This window comes from Cricetulus griseus, chromosome 7, assembly GCF_003668045.3.
Source record: "Cricetulus griseus strain 17A/GY chromosome 7, alternate assembly CriGri-PICRH-1.0, whole genome shotgun sequence".
Lineage (NCBI taxonomy): Eukaryota > Metazoa > Chordata > Mammalia > Rodentia > Cricetidae > Cricetulus > Cricetulus griseus.
The window spans coordinates 121,711,282-121,731,603 of record NC_048600.1 but is presented as its reverse complement, the minus strand read 5'-3'; the positions used below and the strand labels follow the sequence as shown (position 1 = coordinate 121,731,603).

The 20,322-nt window shown below is 44.7% G+C and overlaps 1 protein-coding gene across 11 annotated transcripts in view; it reads right to left on the bottom strand.

Moving 5' to 3' along the window:
* Window positions 1-3,882: 3,882 nt before the first annotated feature.
* The window catches only part of Cep112 (centrosomal protein 112), a 375,808-nt gene continuing 359,368 nt past the window's right edge, over window positions 3,883-20,322 (bottom strand). For all 11 annotated transcript variants that reach the window (XM_027425839.2, XM_035447391.1, XM_035447385.1 and 8 more), the window contains 3 exons: window positions 8,458-8,559; window positions 4,842-4,906; window positions 3,883-4,046 (listed from right to left, as the gene is read on the bottom strand). In XM_027425839.2, coding sequence (XP_027281640.1) covers window positions 4,043-4,046; window positions 4,842-4,906; window positions 8,458-8,559 — 171 coding nt within the window. In that variant the 3' untranslated portion in view covers window positions 3,883-4,042. The remainder of the gene's footprint in view (window positions 4,047-4,841; window positions 4,907-8,457; window positions 8,560-20,322) is intronic.

The following is a 20,322-nucleotide window of genomic DNA, read 5'->3' as shown; positions in this document are numbered from 1 at the left end:
CTCTCTTTCTCTCTTTCTCTCTTTCTCTCTTTCTCTCTTTCTCTCTTTCTCTCTTTCTCTCTTTCTTTCTTTCTTTCTTTCTTTCTTTCTTTCTTTCTTTCTTTCTTTCTCAAAAGGTTATGGCATGGCCAAGGTTGCACAGAGGCTCCAACTTTGCTGGAGTTCTGTCCTTTACACTTGACTCTAGACAGGCTGTCATTAATGGAATATAATAAGTGTTGCTGGTGTTGGGGCCCAGGACTTAGATGACTTCTGGTGTTTATATCTGGTCTCTCCTGTGCTTGACTAGTCAGTTGGGAGCATGAGCTTCCTGAATATGAGGAAGCACTGTGGGCTTACATTCATGTTTGCTGTGACTGTCCCCCAAGCCCCATCTGATGGCATTCCTGGGAACCTGATTGAGAGCAGCCCACCTGAGTGCACCAGTCATCAGTACTCTCATGACAGAGATCACACACTTGTGTTTTATAATTAACGCCAGTAGGCTTGGGATTACTCTGTTGGTTTGAACACAGCTGATAATCAGTAACCAATAAATGAATAAAGGATCAAGTAATGCATGTGAATCTTTGAAGAACAGAGTATGTTATAACTGTCAAAATGGGACATCAGAACATTTTGAGGTAAGTCGCACTAAACAGACCTTGATGGACACTGCTCGAGAAACACTGTTTTGTGTTTTCTTCCTATTTTTGTTTGAGACAGAGTGTCATTATGTAGTTCTGGCTGTCCTGGAACTCACTATAGACCAGGCTGGCCTAGATCTCACAGAGGTCCACCTGCCTCTGCCTCCCAAGTGCTTGATTCTGTTTTTCAAACAATACAGTGAAGAAGGTTCATCCTGTCAGAACCTGGAACATTCCTCTTCACGCCTCAACTACCATTTACGGCCTCTGTGGCAGCTTCCTACTCTAAGACCCACTCAGAGAGTTGAGAAAGTTTTTATCTAATTATCTCCTTTCCCTACTTTGAATTGGCCAACCATGTACCTTCCCGGGCTGTATCAAAGCGGCTGCCAGCACAAAGCACATGCACATTTAAGCAGGCTTTAGTTAGCACACTTAAAATTGATCATGCATTTTAGTCTCAGTAACTCGCAATTTCTACACCCTTTGATAATTCACTTTAAAGAGCAAACTGTCTTTAATGACAAGGCTTAAAAGAGGCGACCTTTCTGAACAAGATATGAAAGCTCAGAAGAGAGAGTTCTTTTAAGGAAACTGTGGATTCAAATGACCTTGTGTTCTGAAACTTTTCTTCCACCATTTTTGATGTCTTACCTTTCCTTTCACCCTCAGACAGAAAGCACAAACGCCGCTGCCTTCCCTGGCTGCTGATGCACTTCAATGAGGACGCTGTTAATTGTTAATTCAAACTCCCAGTTCCTTCCTTCTGCACTTTTCTCCACAGACTCCTTTAATGAGGTTGCTCGCCCATAAGCACAAGCCAGTTTCTGAAGAATCACTGTTAATACGCAGCATTTACACAATGTTTCCAGCACAAGAGCGATCCATCCCCTGCTAGCCACCTTGCCACCAAGGCTTTCGTGTCATCTATGAAGTAAGCCAGTCCTCCGTTCCCTCCATCTTAGATTTCCCCCTGCTCCACTGTATCCCTGGATGGCTGCCCTCGGTGGAGTTCTTTGGTGAGTGGGGAGGTTGCAGAATCAGAGGTCAGACTCCCGAAAGGTCCAACCGCTGGGGGAGCAGAAATGGACTTGCAGGGAACCATGATGCACGCAGGTGACTGAACTGCCTCCTCCCCTTCAGCTCCTCCCTTCCCCAACTCCTGCCGATTATCTAGCAGTCAGACCCAGTCACAGCACCTTGAGCTGAGCTTCCTTCTCTGAGTGTTCCAAATGCCTTATCAGCGGCCACCTGTTGACAATTACATGTTGAACTAGAAAAGGCACAGGCTCTACCATGGTAGCCAACAATGATACCTGGCGATGTAACCAAATTAGGCACTTGTGATGAACAATTGATCCTCCCTCAGATAAAAGAAAGGATGCAATCTTGGGTGATTTTTATAATAAGGAGAAGGGCTTATAATTTATTTCCTGAGCACTCGCATTTTGTCCCAGTAGTCACTTATATACTCAGCGCTCAGCTCAGTGAGGAATTTCAAACATGAGAAAAGCAATTTTCCTCTCCCTTCCTTCATCAAGACGGTTCACAAAAGGCTGAGTGTCAGCCCCCTCCCCCCCCAGTCTTCCTATTACATCCAATCAAACTGAACCAAAAGTTTACTCCATTTACTCCCAGGCATGCTTGGCGCACTGCAGAAGGGAAATGGGATCTGGGTAATATCAAAGGTTCACCAGTGTTCCTAGTTTCATAACCCTTGAAATAAGGAAAAGAAAGAATAGCAGGCAAGCTTCCAAAACACCTACTGATATTTACTCATGGAAAACAAATATTCCTGAGTGGGAGTTCAATTTCAGCAAACAAAACGACTCAGTAAGTATTTTCATTTCAGCCAATAATGACCTTGAAATCCTCTGACCTCAACCTGCTTTTCATGGTCCCCACAGAAGCACTTAACATTAACCATACAGCCTTCTTTGTTCTAAGCGCTAAGTCATCACGTGAATGTCACCTGTCCTCATTGGTTAGGTGGCTTTAATAGCCGCTGCTATGGTTTCAGTTTTTTGTGAATACCCTTGAAGCCTGTGTGATCATTCACAGGACACAAGTTTTTACTCCTGGAGGAGGGATTGGGGGAGGAGGACATCTGAGAAGCACCAGGAAGGTTGTGGCTCCACAGAGATGACTTTGTGAGAGATGCCAGCCTCCTACTGATGGCCACCACTAAGCCTGACCTGACTGGGCTTTGGAAATGGCTGTCAAACCTACTTTTCGTATCTTCCCATGTCTCAGACAAGGTACAAGAAAGGACAACTAATCTTTGGACAGTAAGTGATGGGCAAATTTGGGCATGGGAGAGAGAAAAGAATTTTGGATAAGTGTAAATAAACCATCTCTCCTGTCCTTTTACAGAAAACCAGACGATTACAGCCCCTGCCTCTCCTACTCACTCCATTTTTAGTGTGTCTCAAAAGGCCCATGGCTCACCCCAGGACCACTCAAATGAAACCAGAGCATCTTTGCAACTGCGACTCAATTTCTTTGGCAAATCAGGCTGACCAATCAGCACAGGACTGCTGTGGGAAAAGCAACCCAGGCTTAAACACCATTCATAAGCGCAAGCACATTGCAGACAAGACCAATAGACAGGCTCAGCTGCTTGCCAATAGTCTGCGTCCTCAAAACACGGTCAAATGCTGTTTGGCTTTCTTAAGGATCACTGACCAATGTGACAACCAAAGCAACTACCATAAAGGAGACATCAAGAAAGTAACAGGAAAACCAGAGTTGCTTGCAGTGTTCCCATCCTGTAACCCTGTAGCCCCAGGGGGCAGACTGGAGACCCATACGACAAGCATGGCCTAGTGGTTTGACTCTGGACAGCAGTTTCATGCCAAAACTATGACTTGATCTTTGACATAAGGTATTTTCCTCCAAAGCAGAAAACGAAGTAGTCAGTATTTGTTGGGGGAAAAATACCATGCATATATCATACTTAGCAGATGAGATGTGATAAAAGGCTGAAAGAAAACAGAATAGTACAAAATGAAATTTTAATATATGAGCATGGGAACAGCATTACCAGGTTAAGAATTTTGATATGATACTGCAATCGTGATTCAATCATGCGTCCACTTGCAAGTCCCTTGCTATGCATTACAAGGCACACCACAGGTGGTTACATCCCTGACCAATGTAAGCAGTCTTCAGCACATACTCTAATACAAGCATGGGGTCAGAAAGAAAGAGATGGCAAAAAATAACTTAGGCAGAAACAAATAAAGCCAACCCAGTGTATGGATGATACATGTTTTTATGATCTTAATTACAGTTAAGCATTGAAAAAAAAAAAAAGCCACTGATCTCACAGTTCACAATATCCAAATCTTCAAACCTGCTGGATGAAGTCCACAGTGCAGCCCAGAAACTCTCACCTGTCACGCTCTCCCATGCAGTTACCTGCAAATCAAAACCCACGTTAGGATTTTTTAGTCTGAATAGGTCTGTCAAATGTAAAATATGTTATAATTCTGAAGGAGTTGGAGGTTCAAAAGGGTATTTGCTATCAACATTTCATCACGTATGCCTATAAGCAACTGATCGTATCATCATCAGGCACACAGAAGCTTTTGAAAAGTAAATGATTCACAAGCTCATTCCTTTTATTTCGCTGCCAAGTATGCAGCCCAGCCTGTGACTGCACTTAAAAGTAAAGTCTCCTGGCTGACCTGGACCATCTGTAAACATCACCCTGGTTGGTGATATCACTGGGAACCTTTAAGAAGGTCTCCTGCATCCCACAGCCCTGCCCGCCAGGACACTCCATCTCTGTGAATGTTTAACATCACAAAACCATTGACTTATTCTGGTCTGCACAACAGTGCCAAATCCCCAGGGGTAAGGGACTTTGAAGATGTGAGCCATCACAAAGAATTTCGTCATGCTACAGTCTTAAAGGAAGATGGTGTCTCCTTCAGTCCACAGCTGGGCTTCAAGACCACACCTTGCCTGACTGCCTAGGTGAGGTCCCTACTTGCCACACCCTGAGATTCCCGAATCTTGTTCTGATGAATCTAACCCCTGTGATTAAAGAGGTGGGTGACTTCTCAAAGACAAGCTGTTCATTAAAAATGTCTTACTTTCAAGACTTATCTTGTGTCTAGACATTTCAGCGAAGACTTGCATGTCAAGCTGAAAGACTCCAGGGGTACAGAGTACAAATTAATAGGAAGGTGTTTCATTCGCTGCTCATACCTTCTGCCTTGGTAGGTGGTCAGCTCTTCTTGAAGGATGGATGCCCTCTTTTGTAGAAAGTTGACCTAGAAAGACATCTTGTGTGAGAAAAGGTAAGTGCATATGGCAACACTGCACACACAGTATTTTACTTAAACTCAGACAATCCCCTGGATAAGACTCAGTGGAAGTAAAGGTTAATAATGCATTTTCACATGTTTCACCACATCCTGTCTGTACCACAAATCCATCAAAGGTCACAGAACCAACTCTAAACTATCCCAGGGACCATCTTGATCTGGTGCCATCTATCTTTGTGGCTTTCTCTCTCCTCACGACCTTCCCACCCCTGCCACCTTACACCACGCTGTTCACTGTTACCCTATGGCCAGGGCCACTTCTCACTTTGGACCGCTTGATTAAAAGTCTCCTATTTGTCTTCCGTGGGTGGCTCAGTCTTCGGCCCTCCCATTGCTCCCCAACTGCTCACAGCCGCCTTGCCCTGTCCCGTGCCAGCGGTCCTCCTCTGCATCCTGTGCTCTGGGCCTTCTCACACTGCCTTGTGGTTATGTTGGCATGTCTGTTCCCAAACCTAAGGGCTTTCCTGGAGAGGGATGACTGCCTATCTCTGAGTCCCCAGTTTCTTTTACAGGGCTGGGCATGTAGCTGGTATGTCCTAGCTGTTTCATGAGCGAATGAGTGAGTGAAAAGAAAATTACTGCTTTCTGGAAACCTCAAATCCATCCTGGGGATTTCCCTGAGGTTAGAGACAGGGCTTTGGAGTGGGAAGAACTGGAGCTTTCCCTGGAGTTGGGCCAACATGAGCTCCATCCCTGGCTTGGCTTCTAAGGCTCTAGGAAGGTTACTCAGCTCTTGCTGTGTCATCTGTGAAATGGGGTTCATGACAGCTGCTTCCCAGGGTTATAAGTGTGGTGAGATGTGCCTCTTAGTAAATGCCCAGATAGACCTCACAGTAGGTACCACCATGGAGTGGAGGGCTGGAGGTTAGGAGAAGCTGTTGCCCAGTGTGGCTTCTTCAATGAGATCTTTATAGTATATTCGACTTCTTTGAAGTATAAATGTCTATGGGATCAATGACACCTATATATAAGGCATCGATTAAAAACACCTCATCTAACCACATAAAAAACGGTTTGGGGACAGCTTACACTATGGTTTAAAGTAATCAAGAGTCAGCGGCATTTGATCTGCTCAGAGCTGTTTACTCTTGCTTCTTTGGTCTGAGCTGAAACCATGGCAACGGCTGGTTCTAAGGCATAGTTATGCAAGAGTACAGCTGGCAGAACCAAAAAACGTGCTTGAAAGAGAGAAAGCACAGGCTGCCCAAATGGGTGTGTATCAAAGCGGTCCCCGGGCTTGCTTACTGCTAATAGTGTCTGCTCTTCATTTTATCCAATTGCTCTAATAACCCACAGAACAATTGATAATTCGGACAGATGCAAGGATCACACTGCTTTAACCTTCCTCCCCCACCCTGCATTGCGATCGACCGGAATTCCAACAACTCTCAAAAACACAGGCACCTGTGCTTCCAAACTGAATCTGCTCACTCTAAGGCTGCAACTCCTCCTCCGCGCAGCTGCCACCTCCCAGGCCTCATGCAGCTGGCAGCGGTCTCCCTGGGTCAACATCCAGTTCCAGGAGGTTGAAATGGCTTTTTTTTTTTTTTTTTTTTTGGTTTTTTGAGACAGGGTTTCTCTGTGTAGCTTTGGAGCCTGTCCTGGCACTCGCTCTGGAGACCAGGCTGGCCTCGTACTCACAGATATCTGCCTGCCTCTGCCTCCCGAGTGCTGGGATTAAAGCACTGGTGTGCCACCAATGCCCAGCTGAATTGGCTTTTATTACAGTGAAATGATATGAATGATAACAGAAGCCAATCAGGTGGGTACCCCTCCTCCCCCGCCTCCAAAATAAGAATCTCCTCTGAGGGCACCAGGCCCTCGGTAGCTGATGCCATGGACACTCCTCCCTGAAGCTGATGGGCAAACCACACCTCTGAGAGCCTTTCACATAAAGAAAAGCTGTGTGCCCTTTGCGCAATGCTCTCTCTACCATCTTTTATTTTCATAGGCAGAGGCAAGCATGGCAGGACCTATTAGTAGTCTCTGAAGGCAGCAGGGGACAGTGGGAAGAAGACTGATGGAAAGGTCCCTTCACTTCAGCCTTTTACCGAGGGAAATATAAAAGAATCAGCTAAAATTTGCTTCAGGCTGGCATGGTGGCTCAAGACTGGGGAGGCTGAGGTGGGACTGTCAGGAATTGGAGGCCAGCCTGCATTTTCTAGCAAGTTCTAGGCTAGTCTGACCCAAGCAAATGTCACAATCTTTCCCCCACCTCCCCTACCTCTTGTCTCCCCTCCCACATCACTGTGTAGCTCTGGCTAGCCAGGAATTTGCCATATAAACAAAGCTGGCCTTGAGTTCACTAGATCCACCTGCCTCTGCCTTACAAGTGTTGGCACTAAAGGTGTATACATCACCATGTTTGGCTTCACATAGTCATTTTACATATTGTAACACCCCATGTTAGTATTATCAGACTACATTGGTTATTTTATTATTTAATGAGCACCTGCTATGTACCAGGTACAGTTCTTAGCATTCAGAGTGCAGAAACCCTTCCCTTGTGGAACCATTACAGGAATTCATATATCTTGAGTTTCCCAGTGTGTTGGAGATAAGATGATGCAGATTCCTCATATAGGAGTTAAAAATTCATAGGTAGCCAGGTGTGGTGAACACCTTTAATCTCTGTGAGTTCAAGGCCAGCTTGGTCTACACAGTGAGTTCCAGGACAACCAGAGCAATGTAGAGAAATTTTCTATAACATCAATAACAACAAAAAACCCCAAACACCCCCCCCCCACTTCCCCACAAATCTTCATAGGCTGACAATGCATAAAACATTCAATACATGATGGCACACACCTTTAATCAAAGTACCAGGAGGCAGAGGCAGGCAGGATCTCTGTGAGTTTGAGGCCAGCCTGCTCCACAGAGTGAGTTCCAGAATAGTCACTGCTATAGGGTAAAACCCATCTCAAACTCTTCCACCACTAAAACCAAAAACCCTTAAAACAACACAAATACAGAAGTCTGTTGGGTAGTTTTTTGTTTTGTTTTGAGAAAGGATTTTGCTATCTAGTTCATGCTGGACCTGATTTTGTGATTCTCCTGCTCAGTTCCCCAAGTGTTTATCTCTCACTTACATTTTAGGAATCACTTCAATAAGAAACATCAAACCTAATTGTTTGAGTGTCTTAACATTATTTTGCCTTGGACTTAAAGTATATACCTTTGAAAACCATATAAAATATACCAGAGAAAATGCTTCTAAATGAATGATGCTTTTGTTCCTCCATACTTCAGTATAGCAAGGAACCAGCAATGTGTTGCAGAATGGCATTGTGAACCCCAAACCAAGAAGAAAGGGTGAAGCTGCACTGGACTGTGAATGAATCAGAGTTGCCATGACTGACCCAGTCTCAGGGCACTAACCCAGTTCAAGCTGGTGATGGGTTAGTGTTGGGTTCCCAGTGATTTCTGGAGTGAGGCGGAGCTTCTTTCAGAACAAACGCCCACCTACATCTCAGAGTAGCCTCAGCTCTAGGAGTTACCTGTGACTTCAGGGAGGAAATGGTGTCCTCAAGTTCTTGTCTTAGAGATGCCGGCATTAACCCTTTGAGTTTTATTTCATATTCTTGTCGTATGTATGTTATCTAAAAATGAAAAAAAAAAACCAGACATGTCTGTTTTAGATTTAAGAAATCTTAGAAAAATACCTATTCACCTTCAAACAGTTTTCTATATTCATTGTCAGAAAACATACAATAAATGACATAAACATGAAGAATTATATACATCGATAAGTTACTCAGCCTGAGTATGTGATTCTGGCATGGGTGGTCCCTGGAACAACACACTCTTTTCAACCCCCCCATTTACTGAGGCTGGAGAGATGACTCAGCTTGCTGCACTTGCTTTGGACCAGAATTCAGTTCCCAGCACTGACATGACAACTCACAACTGCCTATAGCTCCAGTTACAGTGGATCTGATGTCCTCTTCTGGCCTCCACAGATGCTAGGCACACACATGGAGCATATACATAGCATGGAGACAAAACACTCACACATAAAAAAAAAGTAAATCCATCTTCAACAAAGAACATTCCTGTTAACACAACTTTCAGTATCTTAGTGAGCAAATATCATTTCTTCATCCCTGCTCACAGGGTAGGGTACTGTGCCAACCGCCAGGCCTTTCTGTACCAGGATGAAGATTATGGCAGGGACAGACTGGGGTTGGGGACACCTCATAGCATGACTTTGGTTGGACTGGCACTCTTGCAGATTACTGGGGTGCTTGGTAGGATTCATGTAGTGATGAGGACAGCAATGCTGGGGGATCTGCACAGCTGTGTCCACAAGCCTCCAACATGGGTGGACAGCTGGTGTGTACTATCCCTGGGCATTTTGGTGGCTATATCTGTCTCTAAGATCTAAAGGGTAAGTGAAGGTAGTGGAAGTGACGCCTTTGGAAAACTTGCAAGGATTTCACATGGATGTGCTTTGCAAATAGCCATGGCTCTCTACAATTACGTTCCTTGCAATGCCACCATTGTGTAGTCTAATCTTTTGAAGCTGCTCTCTGATAATCGGGTACAGTAAATGTGTACCCTGGACAGGTGCTCCTGGTTCAGCCACCACGGGACCACAGGGTGATGTCCTTGAAAGAGTAAGCGCTATGACAGTCACTAAGTGGGAGGAAGCTGCTACTTGTCTGGCTTATTGTCACTGGACTTGCCCAGAGAGTGCAGGTAGGCAGTGCCTTCTGTGTCCTTTCCTCTAGCAGTGTAGTGGCCTGTCCACTAAGCTTTCATATGGCTTTCTATCTTGCACACTGTCATTCCACTGTTCTGTGTCTTCTTCCAGTTGTTTGGAACCTATTCCTTCTCTGAAACAGCTAAGCTGTATGGAGACATACCTCCACCTCTGACCCAGAAGGTGTGTTCTAGTTTCATTTCTATTGCTGTGACAACAAGTCTGAATTCACAAACAAACAACAAACTAAAACCGACCCCCGCCCTCCCAAATAACAACTTAGGGTAGAAAAGGTTTGTCTTAGCTCACAATTCCAGCATCTAGTCCTGGGGGAAGTGAAGGTGGCAGGGACTAGAAAACAAATAGCCAATTACAGCGCATCCATCGCCAAGGGCGGGCAGAAAGGAGCGCATGCATGTTCTCTTGCTTGCTTATGCTCAGATCACTTTCTCTGCTGTTCAAGAGCCCATGCTTAGGGAATGGTGCCACCCACAGTGGGCTGCTTCTCTCCATATCAGTTAACTTACAATAGTTTCCCACAGGTCAATTGAGCTAGGCAACCCTTCACCAAGAGTCTGTTCTCAGGTGATTCTAAGCTGTGTCAAGTTTAGAATTAAAGCTGAACATTACAATGTGTTTGATGTGAAATAAGGAGGGGAGATAACCTCCACCTATAACCCAGAAGGAGACTAACTGCTGTGACACTACTCTCCTCTTCCTTGTGCCTCCTGACATTCTTTCAGTGTTGGTTGTGGGATAAACTAGACTTACAACAGATCAAGGAGCAAGACAAGGTAGAACTGATCTAATCAAAGGGCTTGGTGGACAGAAACTTCTTTGATGAAAGGGCAAAACTGGCACATGTAACCTTACTATAAAATATTAGTATTTAATTATATAGTGTGGGTTAGTGGAATGGCTCAGTGTGTAAAGGGTAAAGGTGTTTGCCACCAAGTCTGATGACCTGAGTCGATCCCTGACACCTCATATGGCAGAGAGAACAGACTTCTGGCAAATTGTCCTCCAATCTCCACATGTGTGTTGTAGTATGCCCTGCCATGCCCCTATAAATACAATTTAAAAATGATTAAAATCATGAGTATATAGTATCCTATTATACCAATGGGTAAATTTGCTAAACACCAAAGCATTTGAAGACTGTTTTGGCTTAAGAACTCTGGAAGGGAATTTCTAGGCTGTCAGGCTCATTCCCATCTTAGCCTCCACACCCACCAGTTTCAGAAAGCACCGTGTATAATCATCTGCTCTTCCACATTCCTCAACCAGAGCTCATCTAAAAAGAGTCTAGCTTCCCTTGGCTCATTGGAATTGTTCATCTTTCCACTTTCCTTCATCTGATTTCCTCTATCAAAATCCCATTACGAAACCCAGAACATCATAACAATGGCATTTTGGAAGGGAGGAAGCTCTCTTGGAAGCCGAGAGAAGTAGAAGTGGGGTGTATATAGCATGGTTAACACCTGACCCCCCTGTACCATCCTGGTCTTCCAGCAAAGGCAAAACTCCAGGAATCATTTGTTTTTATAAAGGACTGTGGAGACAGAGACTATTGCTGACTAGAGTTTACTGTTACACTGACGTTCAGCTAGGAGGAAGGGGGCAAGACAGGAATTCCACTGACAGTATCTTTTAATCTCTGTCACCACTGGCACCATCTTAGTCTGGAACGGATTCGTCTATCATTGCAGGATTTGGTGGTGTTATCAAGAAGTCCTTGTGCCTGTGGCCCCGCCCACCTCTCACTGCACCTGCTCCACTTGCTTTCTTTCAGTTTGAAGGGCCCTGGGCTCCCCCAACACAGGGCCCTTATGATTCTTCTTCCCTTCTTTTTTTCCTTTTATTTTCTATCTTCCATGTTGACATTTTTTTTTTTTTAAATCGACTAGTGTAAGCATCTGGTTGCATACAGGTGCCATGACACACCTGTGGAGTTCAGAGGACAACTCTCAGGAGTTCGTTCTTCCCACCCTTGTTGAGGCAGTCTATACTGTTGTTTTTGGGGCTGTGCTGTGTATGCCAGGCTTGCTGTCTGTGAGCCTCAGGGTGATTCTGTCTGTCTTCCATCTCAAGGAGGAGTACTGTGATTACAGATGGGCTCCACTGCATTAGACTCTCTCTCTCTCTCTCTTTTTAAAACATGAGTACTGGGGATTGGACTCTGCTCATCAGGTTTGTGTCACTAGCACTCCCCCCCCACCCCTCCGGAGCTGAAGACCAAACCCAGAGCCTTGTGCTTGCTAGGCAAGTGCTCTACCATTGAGATAAATTCCCAACATAGGGGAGGTAAAGGGAGATGAACTGATGCTTCTATTCACTGTGGGATGATTTACCCAGAATGTGTCCTTCTAACACTTGGATTATCGGAAGCATGGAACACAAATGGAGTGTGACTGGTGTGTGGGTCATAACTGAGTAGAAGGAACAGGAGAAGAGGAGGAGAGTTGGGTTCATGGTGTATGCTGTTCTTTTAAAGCGAGGGCATGGGAGAGCACAGCGGTGGGTGGGTGTCTCAAGAGTTTTGAAGGGCAGGTTAGAGGATATAAGCAGGAGCAGAACACACGAAGGGAGGTTAGCTAGCTGCTATTGGGGATAACATCAACAGAAATGCAGAGGGTTTCTGCCTTTGTATAGCAAAAGTAGTTTCTGCATTGGTACTTTAGAGGAGTGAAATTTAGAACTTACATGCCTGACTTTCTGGTTTGAAGAATAAAAATAAAAGAAACAGTAGTAAAAGATGATGCAAAAAAAATCTGCAGTGCAGCTGAGAAAATGCACTGCCTTCTAAGAAATGTCATCATTATCGGGGTTAAGGTGTTCTGTGTTGCCACAGCAACTGCCAAGGAAGATCCATTTTAGGAAGGGTGCTCTGTCTGTTGCACAGCTTGAATGGTTTGAATCTCAAATATAAAGTGAAAACATTAAGTAGCCATAATTTTCTTAATAAACTTTAAATATCCATCCTCTGCTCTTTCTTCAGTATAGTCTTCTCTTGGCTTTGTTTAAAGGATGTTTCCAAGCCTAACAGTGCAGCTTGCTGGAGGTCCTGATTTGCCTGTGCAGAGGGACCAGTTTCCAGCAGGAGGGAGGAAGTGGTTCCTCGGTAGGCCAGACTCCCCCCACCCAGGCAAGTAGTTGGCTGAATAGCTAAGCATTGCTAGCATCTATTGTTTAAAAGGTGGCATGAATGAGTTTTGGGGAATAGTGACTTTTTCAGTGTTCTGGTCCTGTGGAGAGAACAGTGGCTTCAAAGTAACAAACCCATTTGGACCCAGTGCTTTGATTACTGTTAGATACTCTAAGTTCAGCTTTGTATGGGGGGGAATCAAATAATCCCCTGACATTAAACAGAAAGGAGAGGTCTGCTAAGACTTAGAATGCTAACACACTTAGGAAGAATGGGAGAGTGGCAAGATACTCAAAGAGAAAGTAACTAAGTAACTGCTCAAGTCTGTTCACAAACCAAAGACTGACATGGTAATGGGAAATATAATAAAAATAATAAAATAAATAAAAAATAATAAACACTGACATTGTAATGGGAAATATAACACATGAATACCAAACTTTGGGGGCATTTGCATATAACCTGCACCCTCTGCTTCTGGATGAGACAGGAAGGTTTAGTGGCATCATGGAGTGCTTGTATGTGGTAAGTGTGTCATCCATCAGGAGGTGCTGTCAGCATCTCCCCTGGTGGACGATAGGGATACCGTGTCACCCCACACCTACTCATCAGTTCTCTGGTAACTGGGATTCATCTTTCCTCCTCTCCGTCTCACCCAAGGTGGGGGTGAAGAGTGTGACAGGATCTAAGTCAATCATGATATCACCAATGACTGATTAAGGCCTGGGCACATGATCCAAGTCCAGGCACCCAAAGGCATGAACATCTCAAGACATCTGCTCTCTGGTCTCATCCACCGGATGCTGGCTTTTCCCCAGGGGATGCTGTTAATGCTACTGCTGTCTTGCCACAGGGGAGTGAAAACAGAAAGACAGTGATGCCACTCCAGGGGAAGAAGAGCTAAGAATCAGAGAGAGACTGGGTCCTTAACAGACTGTTCCCAAAGTTAGCCTCTTCTGAGATTTTCTAGTTTTGTCAGCTGTGATCATAACAGTCTAGATCAAAAAAATGCAGGACAAGCAAAATATTAACTTGTATTTATGTGTGTTACATCCATTAGACCAAAGGCCTGTGAACCTCGGTGGCAAGTTCACCAGTGTGGCAGTGCATGCCTGTCATTCCAGCCTGGAGATGCTGGGGCAGGATCACCAAGACTTTGAGGTCAGCCTGGCCTGTATACAGAGACCCTGTCTTAACAAATACATAAAAATCAAAAAACTCAAACAAACGCCTCCAAACTGAAACCAAAACAAAACTTTAATCTGCAAACTAAGCTGGCCACCTGCCAGTTTTATAAATAAAGTTTTACTGGGACACAGGCTATTTTGGAAGCACCATGGCAGAATTTAATAGTCATGGCAGGGCCTCTATGGTTCCTAAGTCCTAAAATATTTGCAGCTTGGCTCTTTGTCCATTGGCTACTCTCTGAACTGTACGAACTGTTGGTGACACAGGGTAGAGCTGTGTTAATTTTGCTGATGGCCGAAGCCCTAAGGCTTAGCATGGTGCCTGGCATATGGTGGAAACTCAATAAATATTTGCTGCTTAATGAATCCAAACCTCAGTTCCCACAACTGCTGGTGTTAAGTCGGTCTTTATCTTAAAATGACAGGATCCTCAGAAGGTCTAGAGTAAATTAATCACAAAAGCTTTCCCTAAACACAAAGAGCAGATTCTTTCATCACAGAATTGCAGGTCTTAATCAGCACAGTGGCTATTAATAAGTAGGGCAGTTTCAAAGCTGAGAAAGTTGGAGGCAAACACCCAGGCCTGCAGAGCTGCTGAGATCAAAAGGGATCTTGGAGATTCACGGGAAGGTGGGAGTTAGTTTCATCCACACGGCTTCCATCCACAGGGCCTTGCCTTCACTACTTTCAGACTTGTTACATTAGTGTGCTAGGAAATGACCCAGGTCTCTTTATTCTGTAACAAAATGCCAGATCTTCTCTGCCTAGGATTCTCCCCTTCTGTTTTCATTTCTCATGCTTCCCTTCCTAATAATACCACTCCCAATGTTTCTTCTTTGCTTAGGTGGACACATACTGTGAGCACTTTCCTCCCTCCAAGAAAGGCAGGCTTGGGTCTTAAAGGCCCAGGCTCTGCAAGGCAGTTCTATGCAGAGGGAACAAGAAGGGATGGTGCTCGGAGCCTGGAAGGTCCACAGTGCAGGACTTGTCTACCTGGAGGGTCTAGTCAATGAGAGCGGGAGGGCAGTGATCTCTCTGTTTTAGAAGGCACAGCTCAGAAAGGGATTGGGGACAATAAACTTTGGAGGAGGGACAGGGTGACTGTCACTTCCTATTTTCAGGGTCTAAACTTCTGTGAGAGTGCTAGTCTTATTTGGTGGAGACTAGACTCCTGTAAAGGCAGTTTCTAAACCTAGGCCCCAAAGCAAACAAAGGGGTAGAGGGAGGAAGACTCCTCAAATTCATAACTGACTTTTAGCAAAGGACCCCAAAAGACTTGTGATCTGGGGCTGGTATCCAATGTAGCTGAGGGGATTGTGGAGTCCTATTGATTCTTGGACACCGAAGTAAGGCCAGAGCATTTGATATACGGTAAACGTGCAAGAAGGTAAATGGCTGGACACAATTATGTTTGACTATGTATGGGGGACCTTGAAATTGTGATGGGCAGTAAGGGTCGTGCCAACAGGGTTAGATTCAATGAAGCAGGAAAAAGTTCATCAGGTGAAGGAAAACTCACATTCACTGATATCTGACAAAGGCGAGAATATACTCTTACACACACACACACACACACACACACACACACAACCAAAACCATTTTTAAATCTTCCCACAAAACTGGGAAAATAAGGGCTGGAGAGATGGCTCAGAGGTTAAGAGCACCGACTACTCTTCCAGGGGTCCTGAGTTCAATTCCCAGCAACCACATGGTGGCTCACAACCATCCGTTATGAGTTCTGGTGCTCTCTTCTGGTGTGCAGATATACATGGAAGCAGAATGTTGTATACATAATAAATAAATAAAATCTTAAAAAAATTGGAACGATAAGATGTTATCCCAGCCAACAAGGGAAAAGCTCACCGTGAGTAACTAACCTCGAGAGGCAGGAAAGAAACTGGACTTCCAACCCCACAATGTCCCTCGTACAGGACTTCCAACCCCACAATGTCCCTCGTACAGGACTTCCAACCCCACAATGTCCCTCGTACAGGACTTCCAATCCCCTGATGTCCCTCCTACAACTGGGAAGGGTAACAGAAGAGAGGATGCAGCTAGACATACGGTAAAGACATCTCCCAAGAGTGTTGGCCTGGGACTCCAGGGGTAGCTGCTACAGTGACATAAGAAGGTGAGGAGCTCCCCTGAGATGTCACCTCTGAGGTCACAGACTAGAAGCCGACAGCTGGCTTTGAGAACAGAAGCAAGAGGAGAGTGAAAGAGGGGTTTACATCTCAGCCAGTGCCTAGACAGCACCAACTATGCGGACAGGGTGATGGGCAGGGGGTTGGCCTGAAGTAAGTAGAAGAAATGCTATGTTTGGGTTGTCTTGCTTCATGTGATGTGTCAGAGAGAGGTTCCCGAGGAAGTATGTGCGAGGAGGCCATGGGGTGAAAGCCAGAGGGGAGATCTAACAATGACAAGCTAGAAGAGGAAGTTCAAGCTTTGAGAATGGAAGAGCTCCCTAACGGGGAAGTACTACACAGTGTTGCCCAGAGACTTCCACGTTTAGAATGGAGAAGAAAGTGGGATCAAAAAGAGATCAGGAACAGCTAGAGAGGGGACATGGGTCTGTATGTCTAGAGAGAGGTGCACAGCTTGGGGTCTCATAAAAGAGAAGAGTAGGCATGTGGTGGACACAGCTGTAAGATCAAAGAGAAGTAGCAAAACGAAACAAAACAACTCCCAAACAAACAAACAAACCAAACCCCCAGGTGACTGTCTATTCCTTGCCTTGAACGTCATCCTGCAAAAGAAGCAGAGTGACCTGGGGCATATAGCTCACAGGTGATCTTGGTGAGCAGTTGTGTTAGAGTAAAGAAAATCTAAGATGGGGTCAGTCCTGATAAACAGAGTATTTCCTGTTTTGAAGCAAAACTTACAATAGAAGGTCCATGTCCAAATGCTAGTCACCCTTCCTCCAAAATATCTGATTTAGTCAGAGATTTCTGACCTGGTTTGAAGACATTTTTTCAAAAGAGGCAAACTATGACTGCTCTTTCTTTTCTGCACATTTAAACTCATGACAGTTATAAATAAGTTAAACCTCTCCCTCAAAGTACCAATTATCTCCTTATGTTTGAGAAGGCATGTCTTGCCAGATATGGTATCCTATACAAAACACAAAACAGGAATACAAAGGCAGCCATTGTCTCACTGATGCACCCAGGACTTACTTAGGCAGCTCCAATTAACACTAATGAGGATTTTGTGCACGCATCCCCTTACCTCCTGACTAAATGGAACAGAGACCCCACAACCTCACAGCAGAAAACTTCAAAATACCATTGTAAACACCCACTGACTAAACGCATGGGCTGTTCCCCTTTGCACACTAGAGGAAGAGGATTTCCCTTCAATTAAAACTTTGGGAGCACATTTTCAAAAGGCTTCATTTAGGCTTCTTGAAACAGGCATGGCCAGGCACTCCTAAGAGGGGTAATGCAAGCCCCCGAGAGGTGATACTCACTTTGGACATGGAAGAATAAATAGACCTTCCAGATGGCTAAGGTCACAGGTGAGATTGCTGGTGGAGGGAAAAGCAGAGAGTGTGGAGGTCACAGTGCATGCGTCCCCAGGAGCTTAGCTTGCTTGGGGTGGATGGCGGTAGGAGTGGGCAGGTGGAAATGATGGAGTCAGGATTTTGAGACTCATGACCAGGCCCTGACCTTGTTCTGAGAAAATGGAGGAACTCATTATTTCTAACTGGGGATGAACATGTGCTGATCTCCAATACAGGGACAGAAACCTTATCTTGCTTTTTCTCCTTCAACTGATCTGTCTGATGGAGACCCGGTCACCTTGTCCTTCACACCAAAGTAAAAACACTACTATGTTTTCTTCTATCTCCAGATGACTTCCTTGGACACATCAGCTAGGATTTGTTGCCATGACCTGAACATATTTCCAGCCTCGTGTTCAAGCAATGATGCTTCCTCACCCAAGTCTTGCGCTATGTTCTTGAGCCTTTCCATGCACTGTTCGGTGTCCTCTCTGCCTTTCCTGCCTCTCAAGTAGCTGGAGAAGTCTCCCATGCTCATGGACTGCGTCCTCTGACATGTTGGTCTTGGGAGCATCTCACAGCTGTCACTGCTATAATGAAGATAACCGGCGTGCATTGTTTGCTAAGTAAGTCCTGGGCACCGCACTGCATTCTCATGGAGACATTATACCTCACGGAATCTTCCTGAAAACTCCCAAGGATACACTGACAGCTATTTACAAAGTACGAAACAGGCTTACAGAAGTTACTGCTTCATCCAAAGTCAAACAGACTCTGAGTACCTGAGCTGGGAATAACTAGGTCTTCTCTACCCTAAAGCCCCTGCTTTTACTTCATTGTCACATAATATTGTAATGATTGATTTGCATACTCCTTTCTTCTACTAGAAATGTGAGTTCCCTAAGGGGAAGTTCTCTGTTTAACTGGAGATCAATGGTATTTAAGACGTAAATAAGATTAAATCATTATTTCTTTGAAGTTTGAAAGAATTATATGGATTGTTTTTGCCAGCACAGACGCATTTTTACCTTCTATGGGCTGTAGTATGCATGAAGTAGAACACCCCCCAGCATCTGGCCCCTAAGCCCCCTGCTCTAGGTGAGATGGGATCTCTTTTAAAAGAGGGTGATGTTTATATTTTCACAAATTAGACCAACTGTTAATAAATACTAACTTGGCTTGGTCAACTTAGATTGCAACTATGACTTACAGTACAAACGGGTACTAGGAACTTACTTTATTATTATTTTTTTTATTTTTGGAGACAGGGTTTCTTTGTACAGCCCTGGCTGTCCTGGAACTCACTCTATAGACTAGGCTGGCCTCAAACTCACAAGGAACTGCCTGCCTCTGCCTCCTGAACGCTGGGATTAAAGGCGTGCATCACCCCAGCCCAGGTAAATGTGAGCTGGGAGTGATGGCTCACCCCTGTAATACCAGCACTGGAAAGCTGGGCCAGAGTATCATGAGTTTGAGGTCATCCGGGGATACACAGTGAGTTCTAGGCTAGCCTGTGCTACAGAGTGGAAACTGCCTCAAGAAGCCAAAAATGAACATAAAATGCTTTTGACTTAGACAAAACCAGTGGAGCCTTAAGAGATTACCCAGGGAGAGGGGCACTCTCGGATTACACTGAGTGGCAGGCTTCACCAGCTAAGCTTTTTTCATGATCATTTCTAGTAGTGCTCTTTCAGGAATGTCTCTGCATTCTTTCTAAAAGCACTGCCCAGATCTTTTAAAAACACATCAAACTAACAAAGGTCAAACGAAGAGCAGGCATGTTTTGTCCTTTCAGTTGAAGATATTTCTTTAGTATTAAAGATGTAGTGAAATCTAGAAACATATTTTAGTGATGTCTGAATTCATGATATAGAGACAACAAAGCAAAAATCTCTGGAGGATTAGTGGAGGTGGGGGCCTTGGGAGTCTCATTGGGACATTTTTTTTTCCTTGACTTCAATGGCACAAAAGAGTCACTATTTGAAACTAAAGGAAGAAACTTCTAAATCTTGTCTGTCACTCTGCATGTTTATCAGCCTGTGTGGCTGGATTATGGGAACTAGTGACTCTGGACGCCAGAGTCATTTAATGCTTTCTCTTTCTCTTGCACATGTATTTCAAACCAACATTGGTAGCAGAAACTCTAAGATGTGGTGGATAAGGGTAGCATTTTATCTGGCATTATACTAACTTTCCCCTATGTCATGTTTGAGAAGACTGATTTTTCTCCCCTTCCTTTCTTTTGATGAGCTGAAATCAATTTTGTTTCCTCCTAGCCTGAGGAAGAATTTTAAGAAAGCTAAGACAGATGAGCTGAAGTCCCTGTACCAAAAGTGGCTTATGCAATGTTTGTCATGTCCAGTGATCTTGGAAATATGAACTGTGGTACTGTGAGCTTAGTTTAATCTGCACTTCAAATGCCCCTTAAGGCAACGTAAATGTTTGAAGGAGTTGTAATTTTTCAGGCTTGTCTGAGGTTTTTTATTTAGTCTGCACATGGTATAGCTTGAGTCAGTCTGTGGATTACATATGGTAGTTGTATGGAGTGAGGGAGGGGCACTGGGAGGCTAGGGCGGCTGGATCAGGGTCAGGTGGGAAATACTGCAGGGTGGGCTGGGCTGGTTGGTGTCAGGCCTGGAGGCCTGTGAACACATCTCTGGACTTTGTATTCCAGTCCAGTGGGATCGTGGAGACAGATGGGTGGTCTGTTGAGAAATGGCTAGGATGGTGGAGTTGGACAGAGGAGGCCCCACCCAATGGCCCTGGAATTGGATGCTGCGTTTCATGACAGTGCGTCCCTCTTTGTCTTCCTGATCAATGCTAAA